The sequence below is a fragment of the Pleurodeles waltl genome, chromosome 3_1 (genome assembly GCF_031143425.1).
Source record: "Pleurodeles waltl isolate 20211129_DDA chromosome 3_1, aPleWal1.hap1.20221129, whole genome shotgun sequence".
Lineage (NCBI taxonomy): Eukaryota > Metazoa > Chordata > Amphibia > Caudata > Salamandridae > Pleurodeles > Pleurodeles waltl.
In genome coordinates, this window is record NC_090440.1 from 1,313,957,906 (window position 1) to 1,313,980,527 (window position 22,622).

A 22,622-nucleotide genomic window follows, 5' to 3' on the forward strand; every position below is an offset into this window, starting at 1 on the left:
CCATCACAACTGATCCAGTCACGGAGAAACATGCACGAGCAGTTTAATACTGGGCTTTGACTATCCCCGCTTCCTCTTTAAAGCAGGTTTGTCGACGACAGGCAATGTGAGGAATTAACACCCTACGGTTATGAAAAGCTCGGTCGTTGCTTTGTCATGCTCCAAAAATAAAATAAAATAGTTCAGTCGCTAATCAAAAACAGAGCAGCTGAGGGCCTTCACCTCACCCACTGCAGAATGAACCTCGGGGGCTGCCTTGCTCTTCACATTCAAATACACATAGAAAACACAGTGCAATTACTGCTTAAAAACATATTTGGTTTGTTATATATCCCAGGGCTTTAATTTACGTGGGTAAGTCTCTGGCAGATCAATAAGGCTGCTCTAAACTAAGTACTGTGCCAACGGGACAAACAGGGAACAGAAAACATATTGAAGGGGGGACGATATTCTGAAAACAAAAAAAATGTAAAAAGGAAAGTAAAAGAGCAGGTTATTCCCAGCAGCAATTATCAATGTAGTAACATACCTTGCACCGTTGTTCAGCACCTGTACATCACGTAAGGTGTGCAGATTTAACTATTAGATAAGGCATCTCTCAGCTATAAACTGGAGCTGTGAACATATTTGAATAGGCAAGGGATTACGTGGAATGAAATGCGAACATTTGCACCACTCTGAAGGGAACATTTACCGGCTTTAAAATGCAGAGCGGAAACTTGGCATCTGGTCTCGGTGCCCAAAGTGCACAGCTGGCTGTACAAACAAAGCTCCCCCGCCTCTCCCCCATTACACCTGAAGGGGTGCCTTTTTTATAAGAGCACACCCGTTTCCCTAAGCGAACAAAAAAATGAGGTAATGTCTGAACTATAAAGATGATCTGAGATTGTTTGACTGCATTATTTTAGCTTACCGTCCATTGATGGGGTAAAGCGGAAGGCCAGAGGGCAGGAAAATCAAACCACTTATTTTGGAGCCTTGGAGGGGGTGAGTATTGCCAGCTACTTTCCATTTCCGTCAACTCAGTTGAGATGTACAGCACATATTTTGGCCTCAAAGCAATATTACCGAAATCATTAGTTTGTGATGCAATACAAACTATTAACAATCGCCTGTTTTTCATTGTAGCATCTGGCTATCTGTTCTCAGCGTGAAATAAGGGTATTATTACCGGTTTATTTTCATTATTGAATTGTACAAAACTTAGACATTTATATAGGGCACTTCCGATTTAGTCGAGCACAACAGGTCTCGCACATTACCAAGGTCACCTAACTATATACTTCTCCTTTAAAAAAAGGTTGCTGTATTTGGCTCACATGCTACCAATTACCTGGCGAAAAATGATAAACTGAAAAAGATTTACAATTAAAATTGCTGCACTACTGACTACCCTCAGGACATGAATTGCAGTTGCTGTCTACTGAGACAGCAAACTCTCCCCAACAGTCATTTGCTAAACTCCTCCTCTGCATTTAGGTACATACAGATGGACCGAAGAAGCAATCTGGGGGATGGATTAAGAGACCAAAGCAGAAAAGGCTGTTGATATCTTGTCTCTGGGTCACAGACCCTCTCTCTGGGATGTTCCAAACACAAATACCAGGTACAGTCAGAAAATCGAGGAGAGATTTAGAATTTCGACAGTCAAAAGACTCAACCAATCATGGAACGGGTGCATGGGATATAGTCTGACTATAGACTTCTTCCCAAAGCAGACATTTAAGTTGGCTAAAGTAGGAGAGGGAAAGTCACCCCGAAGCTAGCAGGGCTTAATTTGTAAATAAAAACGTGCCAGTGCCCAAAGCCCTCCTAATAAACACGCGGCTGCTGCAATTAAATGTGCGAACACGGAATACTGAGTCAGCATAATGCTGAAGCCATCTCGGGCCTCTTCCATCCACTTACAGCCACTCCCTGTCTATTCAGCTCACTCTTGCAGCTTTCTGCTTTCTCACATTGTGAAGCGTTTTCGTTTTTCTCTTCCTCCATATGTGTCTTTTGGTCGCAGTAAATGCTTAAGGCAGAAAAATAAGTGCTGGTCCTCAAAAATAAGTGCCGGTGCTACGCACTGGAAAAAATAAGCACAAATTAAGCACTGATAGCCAGTCAGAAAAACACGGACGTAGGAAACCAAAGGAGGAGCCAAGAGGAAAGCAGGAACCCACAGGAGAGCTTCTGAAGAAGGGAATGATGGGAAACAATTCCACAAGCCCCTAAAGTGTACCACCCACTCACCCCACTGAAATACTCCTTCTTACAAGGAGCGGATTTAAGGGGAATAATCGATGAACAGCAGGACCAAGTGGAGTGCTTGCACAAAGAAGGTTTCCAAGATCTCTCCAAGGGCGCACATCCCTTCCAAACCACCAAATGATGCAACTGACCTAACCCCTCATTAATCTATTGTCGCTTGAATCTCAAATTTCGGGGAAGCCCTCAACCACGATTAGGAGAGGGAGCGGGGGCAAAAGGGGTTCTGGCTCGTTTACTATTAAGTATATCAAAAACAGGGTGTGCCAATAAGGAAGAGACAAATGCAAGGCTGCTGTCCCAATTAAGTGTGTGGCTTGGAAATGGCCTACAAAGTAAGAGGTGAACTACAATGAAAGCCAGGAAGAGAAAAAGTGAGTGGAAAACCACTCCCGATCCTCTTTCCTATACTTAGCTGGACTCAGGTGACTATCAGCAAATTGTCTGAACTCTGCTGTCCGTACTTTTATCTCTTCTATTTACTTATCGCATTTGCACCAGGTGAAGGCAGACACAGAAAAGTGATCAATATGAGGCAGGAAAAAGCTGTGGGTCAAAACCAAAGGACCAAAAGAAGAAGAAAAACTGTCCAAAGATCAACGCAAGGAGAAATTACAGGCAAACTCTGCAAGTGGTAACCAGATAGAATTTTCTTCTTGATGAGTCATGGTGTAACAACACAAACATTGCTCTAAAGTTAGGTTCAATCTCCCCATCTGATTGCCCATCTGCCAATGATTTCAATTTCAAATTGATGGCCCCAAATTAATGCACGAGATTCGACCCGAATTGCCATACAAATTGAGTTGCTCCGTCTCTAATAATAATAATAATATTAGCCATAGCATGCAGACGAGGCACCTTTTGCATACATTTATAGCTAGCTGGGGGACCACATGCAATTAGGTAGAGGCATAAAATGAGCGCACTTTGTGAATAATCCACTACCTCAAGCATCACAGTATTCTTTCTAGGAGGAGCAAGAGCTGTACTTTAGTCCTTTGGAAATCTTTTCCACAACTTGTTAAGTGTGGGTAAAGGGGATAAAAACTCTCCTTCATTTGGACACAAATGGTACAATTCCTACCATATTCCTTAAGATCCCGATGAAGTGTAGACCACCAAAAATGGCTTAACATGAGCTCCAAGGTGCTCTTCACTAAAATGCCCATCCATGGCCACATCATGGAACCAATATAACACACTTTCCCTCATAGAACAGTCTGAACTACAGATGTTTCCATTTAGACAACAGTTCATCTTACTCTAAATATAGACATTGATCTTCCTCAATACATTATTGCACCTGCCACTTCCTCAATTCTGTATTTGGCTCACTCCAGAAACATCCTGAATTAAATAATTCGACCTCTAAAAAAAACAAGAATACCTGCTGTGTCTTGTACCGACTCCCTCTCTTCAGTTCTTGACTAAGCATCCACCTTTCCAAGTCTATTTCCAAGACCTGTTGGTGATCATGTAATGGAAGCAGAAACAGACCAGCAATCCCTTGAGCAGGTCTGTGTGACATCATTTCATGAACTTCATAAAGGACTGATTCTTATGATGTATTGAGACAGCTACAGGAAATATGGACCACTCCACACAGTGTCGTCATCATTCAAATGCTTCCTTGATGTCCAAAAGATGTTTGTCACATACAGTTTAATTCTCTTTTGTATTAGATAAAGAATGAGAATAGAAAGCTATGAAATGTACGGCACTAGAGTTTGGGTTTCTTTGTGAAAGACTTGCTGACAAAGTGATTGAGGAGTCATTTGGTTATACTATGCAAGGCAAGTGTGGTTTTGCATAACGAAGAATGATGCAGAGGTAAAAGACCCCTCTACCCTCTTTAAACCATCAAAAGCATTTTGCTGTTCAATATCCCAAAGACACTTTACTTAAGATACTGTAAGGTACACGAATGGATCAACATCAGTGGATAAACTATCAATTAATTGATGATAAAAATGTTTCAAAAATGCACTCTACAGCTTTGCAAGTAAAGAATATTTATAAAGACACAATACTTTATTTACACGTTGGTGACATTCTTGAACATATTTTGAAAAGATGAATGTAATTCATTTAGATCACAACAAAATATCTAAAATATCCCAAATATAATAATTCACTAAATGCTGGAAGGTTGCTGACACACTGCAGAGACAAAGCTACATAACCAGATACTTGTAATCTCTTCATCTTGTGTCGAAGTCAGTCTTCCACTCGTATTCCACCCTCATCCATACCAGATTAAAATTGAAATTAAGTCCTGTAAAGATCTTAACTGAGTAAATCTGGTCAAGCAATACAGAAAATAATGGGATGGAATGAAGATTACAAATTGTATTTGCATTTAACTCCCAATGATGTACACGAGTATGAAGGTGCCTTTGCACCTTACTTAAAAAAGGAAAAAAATACGAGCCCCAGTTAGTGGTTTGAAATGTATGATAAAACTCTTGGATATATTTTCTTCAAGCTACTTCAAATCTTCATCCTCCTTCATGGTCAAAAGATAAACCCAACCAAGGAGTGTATTTTAATAAGACCCAAGATCTATAGCATTGTAATATTCTTGGTGGAGAATTATTTTTGCAAAAAAAAAAAAAAAAAATCTTTAATTGAGCCCCTCCCATTCTCTTCCGCACACTCTGACTCTCTGTGCCTATCCCTCCACTTGTCTTAACCTCATCGTCTGCCCCGCCCTCCTGCCATCGCCACCTCCCTGTCCACCCTTCTCTACATTAAAATTTCCTCCCCACTTCACCCTCTTCCTCGAGGTGCTACATTCTACTCCCTCAATCTCACCTCCCATCAAAGTCATAGGTATCAGTGGTGCAGCCGGTGCAATGGCCTGAGGAATGAGAAGGCCCAGCACCCCCTGCAATAGTTATTTTTAAAAGCCATCTGCTGAAGGGCACAAGTCCTAAAAAAAGAAGCAGGAGAACTAACTTAGTTAAGCAGTATGCAAGAGACATTACAGCATGTGACACCACTGTGCGTGGCATCACAGGAATTGGCATCACAGGAAGTGGCATTACAAGCCATGACTTTACAAGAAGCGGCATCACAAGAAGTGACAGTAGATCTTAAGACCTCACAAATATGTTTAGCAGGTCTATCATGAGCACATCTGAGGGAATTATGAATAGACATGCAAACCCTCCTGATTTAAGCAGAAGATTCACATGTTTGTAAGCTAAACATTAAACAATGTTGCCTTTTGTCAATGCAAAGCTTCCTTTACCTAAGGATTGAACAGACTATTTCCAGCCTACTCAACCAGGCATAACAATCCATGTGAAGCACATTTCCATGTAGATGTGATTGCTTTAGTTGCCTGTGCTCTCCAGAGGTGAGATGACTCTCCTATAAGAAGTATTCATACTGCGCTGTACCCAACAGCACTCATTTTCAGCAACCGACCATGACCCAAAGCAAGATAGAAAGACAGAGTGGGAAGAAAGGAGAAAGAGAGATAAGAAAACAATGGTGAAGGCAGAAAAGGGGATGAAAAGGAACCTGCAAGAATAAGCAATTGTAGGAAAGTGAAAGAAAAACGTTATGGTAACCATGACATGCAGCAATGGGGCCCTAATAAAAAGTCTGGGGGTCTGCATTTATGTTTTTACAAATTACACACTGCTCCCCAAAATGTCACATTGACATTTAACCACAGACATCTCTCATGTTCTTCCTGTTAGCACAACTGTATCTAAACTACCCAGACATTCTGACAGCTCACACTGGAATTAGTACCACCAGAATGCCCACACCATAAATGGACCATAATTTTCAAAGTAAGAGGTATCAGTTCCACATCAAAGTAAGTGTAAGCTACACATTATCCAAGGATATGTAGGGTATGGTGACAAAGATAACTCACAAGAAACAGGCACATGCAATTCCAATCCTAACTAGCACTTTCATGAAGATATTGGCCTTCAGAACAAAATATTCCTAGTTTGCATAGAACAACTACCCAAGTCAGGAGACCTAGGAACAGGGAGAGACACCACAAACTATGGCCAGTAATCAGAAGCTACACTAGACTACGCTCGCCTAATAAGAGCTTTGCATATCCTAGACATGTTACATTGCCAACATGGTGCACTGGAGATGGCCTACTTGACCGATTTGTTTACAGTAACAATGACCTGTGGGATCGTATATTAACAGTAACCTCATCCTGAAGGTGCCAGCCCTAAGTAAGCGCCCAAAACCTTTCATTTCATTCATAGTATACCTCTCAATTACATCTGTCTCCATGACCTAAGAACACTATAACAAGAAAACTACTGTGTGTAATTGTTTTATAGAACAGTACATTGCACATTTTGCAACATTGTTGCAGTAGGGAGGTGTGAGAAGGGCAAAAAAGAAGACCACCAATACTTTAGCAGGGTAATAACTTGCCAATATTTAACACAGCCATATCCAGCATTCTCAAATTTCCGAAGCTACGAAAAAGAAACTGGTATTCCTTTCAAGGAAAATAGCTCTTCAACATTTAGAGATTGAAACTGGCAAATAAATCACATAATTTCAAATGTTTGGAAATTATTTTTGTTGTGGTGTTACAGATTTAGATCATTCTACACAAAAATGAAATATTTGTGTCATGGATGAGAAAGCACGATTATGCAAGGCATTCCTTATTCAAAGTGAAAGTGCAAAGTTGCGGCATCTGCCTGCCACCCAAGCTTCAACCTCAAGTGCTAAGAAATCAAGTCAAAGCATTAACCTGTGATGTAAAACAGAATAAATTGGAGAAATAAAGAGATGTTCATCTAATGGCTGAAATGAACAATGTAAAAACACAAAACCATGGATCAATCCCAACTTTCCACCTTGACCAAATTCTGTCATCCTAAGCAACCCCTTTCACTCGCGTTTGATTTAATAGGCTGTAATGTTGCACCATGTATAAGAATCCAAGAATCTAGGAAGTATGGGAAGGAGAAACCAAATAGGTTCACTTGCCTCCTTACCTTCATGGAGCTCTAAATAGTTTGCTATTAAAGAAATGCGAACATGGGGACCAAATCCGTCAGTATGTACGGCATGTAGGAGTGTGGTGAATTGGAGTTTCACAACTGAAGCAAACAAATCAGATACTAACAGGGTCATTGAACTGTCCTGACAAAAGACAACTAGCCTGGTGAGGTGTTGGTGTGATGGCTGAAACATGCTGACCCAGGGATATAGAGGATACTAATGTCCTTAGTGCATCCCCACCTGTCTAACTGCGTCAGGGTGCCCTTTTAAAATACAATTTAGCCTCAGGACATCCTAGACCAATAACCAAAGGGTTTCCTTGGCTACCAATGTTGAACCCATCCAAATACACTAAGTATATGGACAAGGACTCTAAGATGAAACCTGCCGCTTGGAATTCCAGTGGGTGAGAGTCCTTTAATACTATAGGGCAAGCCCCATAGGGTGGTATGGAGAGGTAGGCTAAGCACAGTGGGGGTTCCTGCTTGTTGTTTTTGTATGGTTAGGTGTTTTAGGAATGTGAGCAAACCCTGTATCACTTCTCACTCCCCCCTCCTTGGAATTTAGTAACAAGAATCTAGGTCACACATAGGATGCATTTGACACTTGACTTTCATGTGGCTTCTTCCTGCCAGCCACACTCTAACCTCAAGTGCCAAGTATTAAAGACAAAACGTTGATCTTTGATGTGAAATAGGAGAAATAAAGAGATGTCCATTTAGTGGCTGAATTGCATAAAGTGAATGCAAAAAACCTGTATGCTGCCCATTAACTCTGTATGTCAGGTGGGGGCCACAGTAATAATTGAGGGCTGCGCCTTGGTGCATTGCTCTATCAAGAACAGGGGCTTTGCCCTGTGCAATGCTGTGACCTGAAAGGGTTGTTTTCCTGTATGGGCTGTCACATACGCTGTATGTCAGGAGGGGGAACAATGGTGAAGTGAGAGGACTGTCATCTCTCTAGCAGCGTGCAGCTATGAAGGAGAAGTAAGCCATTACCCACAGCAGAAGAGCAAAGATTTCACTACCCACTAATCCAGAAGGACCCAAGACCATCTGCCGGATTCAGGAAGGCTTACCACATAGGCAGAGGAGCTTGTGGACGTCTACCACCTCTACCATAGCATCTAGTCTCCTGCTCGCTGTTGGGCTGCAGACGTGTGCCAAGGCACTATGAACCTCCACTCCAGTGAGAGCAGGTAAGACTGAATACTGGGCCGCCAGTACTGGACTTGCTCTGACTGAACACTACAGCACAGAGGGACTCTGACTTCCTCAAAGCCATCAAAGAAATTCTAAGACTTGAACTCACTAGCGGGTCTAACTGGAATGCCCCTGCACATAAATAAGGAATAACCTTGATATTTTGTCCAAGGAAGTTGAACTTGAGAGCTGATCCAAGGAAAGCTAGCGTGCCTCCCTTAAGACAAGACCGAGTATATTATTTGTACATAAAATAGATGAGTGGGTGGGTGTATGGGAACACCAATGCATTAACTATGTAATGTCTGTCTGATGCACAACAACGCAAGGAAGCACAATGCACTGTCTTGCATTCACACAAAAACTATCCTATGAGATTATTTCCTCTTTGTATGCGTTCTGCAGAATGCAGCATACATGCAAAGAGGAAATAATGAGAATAAATAAAGATATTTCTACTTGTTATGCCAGCCTCAGGTAGATTCACCAGTGCGGTGCAAACCTAAGCTTACAGGCCTTAGTAAATATGGGCTTGCATCAAAGTACATAGTTGGATGCATGGCAACACCCAACCACCAGCTACGTAATGCCTACCTGACGTAGGTTAATGCATGACATGCCAACATGCTGCCTTGAGTTTTTTTTTCGTTTTTTTTTTTTACAAAGACACAAAAAAGGGGTTTGTATGGCACTGTAAATCCCAAAATAGATTTTGCGATCGGGTTGTGCCAGAAAAGGGACACAAACCCAACACAAAATCTGGGCCTCAACTGATACATTTATTTATTTTTTTAAACTCTGCTGCTAAGAAATTGACAACAAAGAGAAAACTGACAGTAAATATGTTCTGCTTAATTGGTTTCAAAGCATGAATTTTAAAGTATCTCATGGGGTTAAGGCACCTGCTGTAGAGATCGGTATGTTCCTAGTCAGTCTGAGTGAATAATAATGGTAAGAAAACTCTGGAGGTTAATGCACTTTCTGTTTTGTCTAGCCCCAGTACTGACTCACAGTAGCAGAGAGTGTTAATGTGTTTCCCGCAAAGCACATAATTTAAAATGCAGATGACAGATTAGACAGGTAAATTGGCTAATGCTTTGAACACAGAGATGCTTATATTACTTGCAGTTGCATTGTACTCCTTCTATTATAGCACAGTGAGCTATGGATATGTGACTTCTACACCTTGTAACTCTCACTGTCTTATGTAACATATCCTGTATATTGAATTACAACCTTACATTATTTATTGTATATGTAATGTGTATGTGTGATGTAAAGCACTCCAACAACCTGCATTGGGATGAGTTGCTCTTTTGAAGAAAAAAGTGGTATTAAAATTGTTATTTCAACGCCTCATCAGGGGTAGTAAGCACTATGTAAATGCAATTTATTTTGTGTAAATACTGAAAAAGACCAACAAATCGGACATTCTTACAGTGCATGCATACTCGTATACAGGGACCAAAAAAAGTCAAAAGCATGCCTCTCAAGTACGAATTAACAAGGTGTGTACCCTTTGTTTCCACTCCACTGCATCTCCATCTAGGTGTGAGGCTCTAGACTACTCCCAGCCAAGAGGCTGGGAGAAAAGAAAGCCTGCGACCCCTAAATTCAGGCCTTTGTTATGGGTCCTGATGAGTCTGAAGTAAGAAAGCCTCCCTGCCTGCACATTCTTGCTGACAGAAAGCAGGCGCTGCTGAATGTGTCCTGGTGTTTCAAAATGACACCGGGGCAAGTTCAGCATATTTACGATAGGGCCCAACTTCTTGGCAGAAAATAGTCTGTGGATGCCGCCCACCCGCGTGTACCCCGACGTTTGCCCTGGTCTGATGGTATTTTCTTTATTAGTGCCCGCAGCCTCCATGTTGAGAAAGTGGAAGGCTCAGAGAGGAAAGGAAAAGACCGGCCCCAGACCGGCGCTGTGGCCACTTCAGAGGCTGTGTGTTCCACATTCATCCAATAACCAACGACCCCCTGGCCTCAGAGGTGGCAAAATCAGTGCAATGGACACAGTGGCCGCTCGTCATTGTGGACGTGCGGTGGAGCTCCACTCGGTTTTCTCTCAACGTATTTATTACACTAACAGTGAATAATGTGTCATTAATCATTGTTAGTGTATTAAAAAGTGGAGTACGAATTAGTTGAAATAGAGCCTTCTCTGACAGGTGAGGTAAGTAAAAAAAAAAAAGGTTTTTAAATACACGTTGTGTGCATTCTTGCGGGGGTGTGTTTATGTGAGAGAGAGTATGGGTGTAAGTAAAAATGTGTGTTTCTGTAATAATGTGCGTGTATGAAACTGAAGGTATAGGGGTGTGATGTCACTTTCGCTACCATAGCATTTTGGGGAATTGACGTTCATGGGGAGCAGTGTGGGCTGCCCAATGCAGAGCCTTATGCAGTGCTTTATTTGAGCCGGTTGGGCTCGCCGGCAGTCATTATTCTGGCCGGTAGGGCATCTGCCCAATATTTTTCCTCATTAGACATTGGTCAGGAACAAGAGGGAAAAAAACACAAACTGCAAAGGAGAAGGAAGAGACGAAAACCTTGAACACGAGAGAACGCAGGGCCTGCAAGAGCGCGATAAAGAACCAGGGGATGTCTGAAGTGGATTAAAGAGTCGTGAGGTCGACAGAGGCCTGCGCAGCCTTGGTATTCGGCGAGGGGATATTTAATAGCACAGGCCGCTGTCTTTTGGGCAGTGGTTTGGGCACCGGCACTCATGTTTGAAATTAAGCCCGGCCCTAATGTAGTGCTATGCTCACTTCCCACCTGTTGCTGCACCATTAATTCCTGCTTCGGTTCCTGCTTGACCAGGCTGTCCAGGGGCCCAGCTATCAGTGTAATAGATGCTGTGGTACTGCAGCTCGGTAGTAAGAAGGGTCGACTGCATCTCTACTGTATCTAACCAACCTTTCTGCAAGATGGGGCCCATGGCACCCTCGCTACACCACTGATCAACTTGACCTTTGTCACCTCTGTGGAGATAGGACTCTCCGCATCGGTGTTGTCTTCGCTCTCTGTGAGACCTACCGAGTGCGGAACTGGGCTCACGACTGCCTCTCTGTGCGCCCGCCCCCAGGCACTTCTCCCGCTGGTGCTCAAACAGGAGACAGACGCTCTAAACTGGACGAGGCACACTGGTCACATGATACTTCATTGTTGGGAATTATATCTTTGAGGTCCCTCCTCTAAAAAAGGAGGCTAGCCTCGCAAGTCTCATCATATGTGTGGACAGTGAGGTGTTTTAGGAGACTCCTGCCCCCGTGTCTGCAGAGGGAAGTAGACACTGCAATTTCCCCCCAAAAAATGGACTTTATGAAATAATGTAAATATATCCTTGCTATAACAGTGATGTCCAAAATATGTTCAAAAGGGCCGAAGTCAAGCAGATTTTCAGCATATCCAAAAGACAAACATATATTTAAATATTACTTATTTAAACGTTATGTGGCCTGATAATCTGACAAAGATCACCCCCCCCCCCCCGCCCCCCGGGATGCCTGTAGGATGCAGCAGACTAGGAGATAGGTTGCGGCAATATCCAAGTTCTTCTGATGCCTTCCTCCTCACACAAATAGAGCTAGGCATATGTGACAGCGCAGTATCATCACTTACGGCAAGATCAGAAGCAAAAAAGGCAAACAAAGTAAAAATGTTAACGTACCCACAGTCCACCCAGGATATGGTGGCTATTCCTTTCACAGCTTGGGACACATCAGACAAAAGCTTCAGCTGACGTTCAGCAGCAGCAGCTAAACGGCAAATGTCAAAGAAAAAAACAAAATATTTACTGTGAACGTCATAACAATCTTTGATGCTAGGAACATAAACTTACAAACCAGGGGGGACCAGTTAGCATAGCAGACTATTCTCAAGGTCAGTACAAAAGAATCTAAAGGAGGTTATTTTACAATTATTTAAGAAACACATTTCTTGATCAACAGGAAAACTGTTAGAAAAATATTTTTCAAACGTAGCCATAGACAAAACTTGTGTAAGGTTTTTCGTAATTTATCTGATAATCAAATACCTATGAAAAGCTATTGTTCAGCAGAAGATTTGTTTAAAAAAAAACATAAAATAATATTAGAAAATAGATCCACGTCACTGTGGTGTAGTTAAATTAAAGTGATACAAGTGCAAAGACTGAAACGTCACCCTTGGCATGCCCCTACCCTTATTGTGCTGGGTGGTTGTGCTGGGTGGTAGCGCTTGGAGGTTTCTCAGAACTCAGCTTCTAACAAACTGTGCTCTGGAGACCACATCCTACATTGGTATCTGCTTGCAACGTACAAGCCTACTTGTAGAATTTGGGACATAGTTGAACTTTTTGCTACACTCCAGGTTTTCATCCAGTCAGCGCATTGCATTCTGGCCATTGTAACCTAAGGGAGACAGATCAGAGGCCTGAGCTCGCGCTGAGAGCTTCTTTGTCATCAGCTGCACTCGGTGCAGACCGGCCACCCCGAATGTAGAAGATTAAAAAAAAAAAATCATTTTAAAGATCTCTCTTCAGAGGCATCTGTTCCAGGAATAGTCTCTCTAGAGGATGTTCTTCACAACGGCTCTTTGCCGATTACCATGGCACATCCTGTTTCCTGTTAGCCATTTTTGGTTACTTCCATATTTGCTAGCCTTTTCCCTCTGTTGACAATTCCCTATCCTTGTTCATGATAGTTGCCTTTTATCTGCCTCATTTTGAGTCGGTTAGGATTTCTCGTAGTCCCGGTTGCACAATCGATTTCTTTAGGTAGTCCGTATTTCCACTCCCTAGCTTGTTCTGTCTTAGACAGCTTGCACTGTCCTAGATTGTGCGGAGTTTGTAGTCCCCATGCTGGTGCGGTGTTACAATATTTCAAACTTTGACTTTTGCCCTCTGATTTCAAGACCTCGTTGTGTCGGCAGCATTCCTGAAATGTGCCAGCAAGCACTAGCTAGCTGCCCATGTGCTTGTCGGCTAGGACAATGCTGCTTGGCCTCGCTGTATTGTCATGCTGTTGTAGTGATGCAGCATTTCATGTTTCTGGATCCTAGAGGCTGGACGAGTTTTCTCAAGTCTTTTCTTGTATTGTTCCTTATCTGCATTGATTTCTTAACCACAGAGGATCCCTTCTTTTTAGGGTCGAGCCTGCGTTGCATGCGCTCGCACATGCGTATCGCAGAGAGACTCTTTAGTGTTTAGAAAAGGGCTCGGAGCCCTATCAACATCACGTCAGTGTTTTTTATTGGTTCGTGGGCTTGCCTAATAAAATCTGCTTGCTTTCATTAGTCGAAGGCACGCATACAGCATGCCTTTTCCGGTGGCAAGCTCTCCTCAAGCGCAGCGACCAAGTACAGAAAACATGCGAGGCTCGCTGTTTTCCATCGGGCTCGTGGACTTCTTTTTCTCTAATTTACGAGCGCGATCTCGCTTGGCAGAAGTCGAGCGCTTTACATAGTTAATTGCACTTTATCGGTTATGTATATAAATGTACTTTTGCCCGATAGGTGAAAAGTCAGGTTAGGAGTTTCAACACTGTCAGCTCTAAAATGAGCAAACGCGAGACCAGTTGCATTGCAAATGCTTGTTTTAATATTGCTCTTAAATATTTTCAAATTAACTCATCCGTGCTATTACCAGTACACCAGTGATTGTAAATGAACATCATAATTTGTACCGCCATGTTATAAACATGGTAAAAAGCAGTATAATCATTATAAATGTAAACTATCAACAACTAACGTCCTCATGCCCCCCCCCCCCCCCCACACACACTCAGAGTAAAGTGTCCAGGAGCTAATCTCTTTATCCTGAGCCTATGTGAATATATTATGTGTGTTCAGTAGCTGTATTTACTATGTTCTGGACCACAAATGGGACAAAGGGGACCTCCATATATCTGCTGCAATTCCTCGGTCAAGTGACCCCAGACTATATTTTGTAGATGATATTACTATTGTGGAAGCAGAACCCCAGCCCCAAATTCTAATGCAAACCAAAATTCAGATCACTCTAAAATGTATCATCAGTGGCTCTGCTTCATTACCCTTGTTCTTGCAATAAGGACACTCTACTCAACATCAGACCCCACTTATGTCAATTAGTAAGGTAATAAATTAAGTAACTGGACAGCTCAATAACGGAGTTCTAGATCATAGAAAAGTTAAAATATTTTATTACAAAATCTAAAAATATCAAGTAGTACAGAATAATCGTTAAATGCCATGAAGACAAAGTGTGAGAAAACAAGTTATTTTAAGGTTTCCCCCAAGTTTTTGCCACATTTTGGGGTGCTTGTTTTTGACTTTGAGAGTGTACCGAGACCTGTTGTCCTGACCTCAGTGATACTGTTCTGTCCGTTTCAAAATGGTATGTTTAATTGGGTGTCCCCAGTTGGCATGGGTTGACTTACCTATAAGTCCCTAGTATGTGGTACCCAGGTAATGTAAGACTGGTTGTCCACAACTTAGCTGCAGCACTGGTTGTGCCACTCTCTCTGTGAATAAGTGAAAACACGACTTTCAGCTGCCATTGCGGACTGAAGAGGCTGTGCATGCAACGCGCACCCAGCTTTGCGATTACCATTAATGACAAAGTGCATTAGTCTCTTAACTATATTTATGTAAGTCTACTCTAAAGCAGGCCAAAAAACTCCTATGGCAAGGAGATGTATATTGTTAGGATAGACATATTTTTCATATGTCTATACAGCAAAGCACTCGAATGTGTCAAACCTGACAGAGGCAACCTAAATATGGCAAGTAAGATATCAAATTGAAGGGGGCATTAAGTTCGACTCAATGATGCAGTTAAAATGTATGTCAAATTTCATGCTGGCCACATTTGAGAAAGTATCCATACTTTGACCCAGCTAGTCCAGTGACTTTACAGAGCCATGGGGATTGAGACAGGTTTCTGCCTGCCTGAGGAGATGTATGAACAGCTCCAGGAACAAAGCCTTTTACAGCACTGTAGGCATGACCCACTCCCACAGGATGGGCTGCAAAGGTTGTTAACCCAAAAGGCAGGCATCAAAGGTGATGCTGCCTTTGAAGGGCCTCTGTTACAACACTCTTGCACAGGAAGTCTTTTATTTCCCCAAGACATGGTAGAGCCAGAGCCAAGGAAAGAAAACCCGGTTCCAGAATCAGTTTTCCGTGGGCGTTCATCCCATAGTAACCACACCCCGGGAGTGAGCTACATAGGTCCTCGCACTCGAGTAAGACTTAAGTCATGTTGTTTGTGGCATGCAAGATGCACTCTGGGACATGGACATACTCTCTAGAGGAAAAGGAAAAGACTCTGAACAAATAGATAGAGGCTCAGGAGGAATAGTAAAGTCATCTGATAAATCAGACAAAGTCCTTGGAGGAACTCAAAAAGTATCTGGCTTTCCCTCCAAAAAAGGGATTTTCTATACACACTTTCTACATAATGAATAAGTAAAATCTCCAGACTCACAGCGGCATGACTAGTAATAACACATTTTAGACAAATCAGAGTTCGACACATAAAAATAATGCACATAGCACTAACCCGCTGTTGCTATCTGGAGATGCACAACCCAAGATGCTAAATTTGTTTTGACAATTACCCAAAAACTAGTGTTTTCTCTCAGGCCATATGAGGAAGCCACAGCAGAAGGGCCTTACGGTTCCTACCTTCAGTACAGAAAGAAACATCCATTCACAATACATGCAGTCTAAGGAAATAACTAGTTACGTCCTACTGTCTCTGTGCTCTACAAAGACCATGGAGAGAGAAGACAGACAGACGGACGGACATAATGGGAATGTGAATGATTAGTTTGAACAGACCATCAGAAAAGCATCCATATTAATAAAAATTGTGTCTTCATAAAAATGTGGCACAACTAAAACACATGAATAAACATTTCTAAGTGTTGTATTTAAACCGTTTTAAGATCAGTGGTATTATTTCAGCATTTATAACTAAAGTTCATCATGAAAACCATTAGTATTAAAATTAATTTGTTACCCAAAATTTACACATTTAAAACATGTCTAAACTACGTTATCATGTACACCAGAAAGACAAACTACGGAGATGAATAATCTGATTTGGCCTCGAAGGCTGCCAATAATTTTTCCTAACTGGCCACCAAGTGAGATCTAGAGATTCATCACCTGGCTTCTCGCAAATCTAATTCGCAATCATTCATTTACGTACATCTTTCAGCCTAAATTTGCTCGAAAGTGCTCCTTTCCCCAACAATCCCATCGCTATGTTTTTGCCCAACATAAAAGCCAAGTCTATTAATCTGCTTATAACCTTTGATTTATTTTAGAGCGTTTCATCACTCCCAACAAACATACCAGTTGGTCCAGAGGTATTACTGTAACTCCCATTTCCCCCATCAAATTCACAACCAATGGCCAGTATGGCTGTATCTGTGCACAGTTCAAGACCATGAGAAAACAATCTGCCTGTGACTGTACACATCTAGGTGTACAGGCTGAATTATTCTGGCTACTTTGTAGAGCAAAATATACGTCTAATTTATTTGTGTGAGCTCAAACTGATTAATTCTAGTGATGATTTTTGGGTACCTCAAGATGCTAATCTAATCAGAGTTCAAAATCTCCTTTTCCACATTTTTTATCCATTGCGCCCGACTGGCGATAGCACCTTATAGAAAGCGGATGCTATGGCCTAATATAGCATTGTCACAGCGTGTCTACAAGTGCCCAATATTCAGAATACTAACGAGCAATTTAGATCTCTCTAGTTCCATATCTTCCATGCCCACATGCTTCTAGCAGACCTTAGAAAAACGTGCTCCACAGCCAACCGCGTTTCAGTTCTTAATGTATTGAAAGGGGGTTTCTAGCACTCCTGATGCAGAACGCCCAGCCTGAAACCTCGCCTTGCTCCAGTTTGTTAACCATGTGCATTACCTACTGAAAACCCGTCAGGCACCACAGAGGTATCCTGGGTGCATATAGCACCACGTCTCCTAGTCTGTCAACATATTTGTGGCAGCAGAATTTAGCGGCACTCGCAGCCTTTATCTGCTCCTTCACTCCCCTGCGGGTCCCCAACAACATGCCCTCTGCCCCTCCCCCACCTATAGTGCTACAAATATCTAAACATTCTTGTTGCAACACTTCCGCTATCCATCTCATCGGCCACAACATTTGTGCTGCACAATAATAAACCTCCATTTTAGGTGCACCCATGGAACGCTCATCTAGAGACCTTATCATCTTCGCGAAGAATAACCTCATCCTCTTGGCTGCCCAAAGTACACCGGTTATTTGAGTATTCAGCTCAGTCAAGAATGGCTTCTTTAAAATTACGGGAAGAGATCCCAATATTGTCATAATTTTGGCTGCAGTTACAAATGACACGGGCGGACAACAAATATGGGGTGGATCCCTTCTTCCTTCCCATTTCAGTCCAGCATTTCGATTCATTGTATTGTGATCATGATTTGGCTAGCTGCACTATCTGTTGTGTCTGTTTATTTTCCTTCTGAGTTACTAGCTGCATGATAGCGATCCAGACTCTAATAACATAGGTAGAACTTTGGCTTTTGGATCAGTTGGAGTTCTTAAAATAAGGCAAGTGTTGTGCTTGTCCAACTTCTCAAATCTTCTGTTATAACTGAATATCGTCCACCACATGACAACTTCCAATATTTACCTTAGTGGCCTTATTTCACGGATCTGCAGGGCACACATTTATTATACTAAACACATGGACTTGAGGCCCCCATTCTGAGATGCGGTAACTGACCAGTAGATCAGCAAGGTTCAGCGTTACCTGATTTCGACTGTTATACCTTCCCCTAGTTTCTGGCCCGGGCGAGTTTTAGAGTACTGAATGAAGAATAAGAAGTCAGACCCGAAATTACCAGGTCCATTGCTGCATATGATTACCGATTTTGGACCCAATTCCAGTACACCTTTTAGGTAGATTAAACATGTGGGCAAGGGCATTAGGTTCCACTGGATGTGTTTCCCCAACTTGTAAATTTGGGATCATATTCGAAGATATTATCGGTGGGAATGCAAATGAGCACGACTAAGACATGTGTATGGTCATCATAGCACTATGCCGGCCTACTGTGATGAGGCATGTGCGCTTGGGTCACTAAGCACGAGTACATATGCTGTGACTCCGCCACAATTTATTTTTATTTTTTTAACTGTTCCAAGGCGATGAATGCCATTTGGAGCAGTAAACAGAAAAAAAATTAAAGTATCCAATGGGGGAGGGGGAAGAGACAGAGCGCGAGGGGGGAAGAGAGAGAGTGAGAGGGGGAAGAGAGAGAGAGTGAAAGAGAGTGTGAGTGTGTGTGTTTTTTTTTCCCCCAAAGACAAGGAGAAGTGGAGAGCAACAGAGGAGCAGGTGGGAGAGAAGGCAATGCAGAAGGGAACAGTGGGCGCAAGCAATGGAGAAGATTAACGCAGAAGGAAGGGGTAAATAAAATAAATTAAAAACAATAAAAACTCTGGTGGGAGTAACAACATACAAGCTGAGAGCACTTGCTGCATCTACGGAGGTGAAAGATTATTACTTTCTGAACAGACTACGAATTCAACTGCATTTACCATGATTCATTGGGGTTATACTTTGTTGCTGGACTGTAGGCAGTATGCTCCCTTTCTTTGTGAAGCTTTGTCTTTATGATGGCTCCCTTGAGCCACGGCTGACGAGCCTTGGTGAGGCACCTGTGCGCCATGAGCGGTACATAAACCCAAGAAGACATTTGGCGGCATTTCAAGCAAGCCCCTATACCATGGGGCTCCCTGCTGATGATGGGCTAAACCCAGAAACACGTGCACAGGGATATAGAGCACTTGCTGCACCTACGGAGGTGTAAGACTTTATTACTTTCTGAACGGACTACAAATTTGACTGCATTTACCATGATGCATAGGGCTCATACTTTGTTGCTGGAGTGTAGGCAGTGTGCTCCCTTTCTTTGCGATACTAGCTGAGGGGACTTGTGATGAAAATCAGCACATCAGGGAGAGGTGAAGGAACAACATGCAGTGTCATGGATTGCTGAAAAAAATTGTTCCATGAATGCGAGCAATGGAAACATTACAAGTCATCCAATCAAAAGGATGGTAAAGAAATGACAAACAAAAGAAGAGGAAGGAAATCCAAACAAAGTAAGCCAATGAGTGACAAGAAAGCCAACTAATACTAAGCAATGGGCTTTCTTTAAGCCTACTGTACGTTTTGGTATGCTCCAAAAGTAGTATTTCAGGAACAGAAACTTAAAAACTGAAAGCAAGACTTAAAAAGACAAGGTATAGCAAAACGATTTGGAATACAGTAGTTACAGGAATGACTAGATGGTGAAAGAGTAAGTGGGAAAGTGTCCCTTTACTGGGTTATGTGTTATTACGGTCCATGTTCAGATGTGGTGGTTTTACTCACAGTTTACCGGAGAAAAATAAATCCTCTGATCCAAAAAGTCTGCATTTTTTTTAATTCATCAAGTCTTTCATTAGGATGATTTGGAATAATTATTGAGTGAGAACTTCAAATAACATTTTGCCAAACTTAACATTAACGATTACAGCTTGTGAAAATGCAAGTGGAATGGATGGATATACATACACCCGTATTCAGTGAACTAACAGAAATAAAATCATCTTTCTGGTCAAAGAGTGTTGATAGGGTATTTGGTATTCCACGAACAGAGCTCCATACATGCTTCTTAGCACACAACTATCTTTCCTATAAGAAGTACCTTTATGAGGTCATTTTTCAGCCTTTACCTCTACAATAACCCTATACGTTTGTAGGGGGCCTGGCAAGTTTGTGCTTCTCTCTCAAGTCCTGGAGAAGACTAGTGTAGGCTTCCTGAAATCAGCAACCTCCTTTACTGGTTGTGATGAAGTATCACAAACATGGAAAACCAAAACTTGTTGGCCTCCATTTGCCACCGTCTGAAACAAAAAAGCCGCTGCAATTGTTTGCGGGCCCTTTTAGCTGGTCTATCCAGCGCAGAGAGCTTTGACAATATGACAAATTCTGCCACGAAGCAGACTATGGAGATTCAATACACTTTTAAACAATCACGCTGCAAAGGTAATTTATTTGCAATCTATTTAGATTTCTCTTTTCAGCGGCCATCAGCACAGGACTTAGTTATGCAGCATTAATAACAAATTCCAACTACAAACTGGACTGAAGGCACTTAGCTCATATTCACAGAACAACTTTAATTAACATAGTTTGCTCTTTCAGACCTAAACAATAAGCGAATCAAATCGTTCAGGTTTCTGCACAATCTTGATACCTTTTCCAGTGCACCATTAGACAGGAGAGATGACCTCAACCTGTCAATATCTGTAAACAGTTCCTCCAGTGAGCATTCAAGCTGCATGAGTCCCAAGGCCGGGCTGGCCGTACAGGGCACCTGACGTTTCCCTGAGAGGCTGAAAGGCTGGGGTGCACTTTTGCTACTGGGGGCTGGTTTTGAAGGAGTGCAGCAGATTTAAAAGCACTGCAGAGTTCCTTGTATATCCAACAGTTTCAGGCAATAATAAAAGTGCCAAGATAACTCTGGTGATTAATATACCTGCGGGAGAGAGATCAGGGTTTTGCCTAGTGGCAGTTTTGCCTCATCTAAGTTAACCCTCAGCGCTAACGGCCTGCTGCAAAGACTGTGTACTGTGCAGATCACAGAACATTATTTTATGTGCATTGCTCAGTGGGATACTGCTTTTGTCAAGAGCTCTTTTTGTTACTGTGCAGTTCACACGTTAGAATCACAATCTAGCACAGTGAGCTATGAGCTGCCATCAAAGAGCTGCATGCAAACTACATGGTACAGGTTAGAAATGTATTGTTTTTTTCCTCAGTCTTTGATTGTCCTAATTTTGCTAAAAAGGCTTTGTTTGGGGAGAAATAAATGGTTATTAGTTAAGTCAACCCTAACCGCTGTGTTACCTTCTGAATCCTGAGTATATGCTTCCCTATGGCAAACACTCCAAAAAATGCCTACTGATATGGATGATATGTGAATCCTACACATTGTAGTCCCCTTTGTCAACATATTCTATACATTGATTGATTTACACATGTATGAGAGAGAGAGAGGGAGAGCGAGATAGAGAGCGTGTGTGTGTGTGTTTGTTTTGTAAAGTGATTCAACACCCTACAATGGTAAGACAAAAACAAATGAAATACATGTGAGAGAGGGACTATGAAGAGATGAGAGGCACTGTTAGAGTGTGATATTGAAGGAATCAATGAGGAACCCAAACAAAGATTGCCATATCCTGATGCACAATAAGGTCACCATTTACTATGCTTTAAAAACGAACAATTGAATATATAATGAAAAACTGTTGCAGAATACACAATTTTTGCCATATCTTCCCCCATATTTATTTAGAACACCCCCTGAAGCCAAATTGGACTGGTCAGACTTGCCCACTATGCACCCTATGAAGGCTGGTCTAGCAAAACTTGCCAGGGCTGCTTCAGGATCTCAGTCTGGGCCTGATTAGTCCTATTTCACTGGTAGCCACTAGGCATTGGACGGGAAGAGCTGCAGGGAGTTCATATAAACAAAAATAACTCAAAATGTGATACTCATTAATCAAACTATGTCCCATTGTCCTATTGAGGAGGCATGAAATAAACACAGTGAAGTGTCTCCTATTGCTATATTTTTAAACATTTTTAAAGAACCTCATAGTTTATGCTATTTTGGACAGCCTCAATTGTCCATAAACCAAAGAGGAACATTACTCTCTTGTTTTAAGTCTTAACATTTTATCGAAACATTTCACCCTATAAGTTATACAATCATTCAACACTTGAAAACAACACAATAAACCCAGCCTATAAGTGCAGCATACAATTCTGAGGCAATCACGTGTTGACTCATACATAGCACTGTTTGTAAGTAGCCTCTACAGAGCTACTTAAGTGGGCTACAGAACAGCTGTAAAAAACAGAGTGGTAATTTTACATTAAAAAACTGAACTTCTGACCTTTCATAACTTTTATTCCTTGTAGGGCTCTCTTCGTGACAAATAATGTTTCTCACTTGACAGAGAAAATGTACAAGTTCATATTTGGCATAACTGGGGAAAAATGATGTCCCCTTGAAATAAACTGAGCGTATGGTGGTGTAATCCACCAATTGTATTAAAATGCAATATATCTTGCTGTTTAAGGGT

General features: G+C 41.9%; 1 protein-coding gene across 1 annotated transcript in view; it reads right to left on the reverse strand.

The window, feature by feature from the left end:
* The window catches only part of PDIA5 (protein disulfide isomerase family A member 5), an 828,396-nt gene that overhangs the window by 711,852 nt on the left and 93,922 nt on the right, over nucleotides 1-22,622 (reverse strand). Inside the window, exon 3 of the mRNA XM_069224665.1 lies at nucleotides 12,130-12,217. Within this exon, the coding sequence (XP_069080766.1) occupies nucleotides 12,130-12,217 (88 nt within the window). The remainder of the gene's footprint in view (nucleotides 1-12,129; nucleotides 12,218-22,622) is intronic.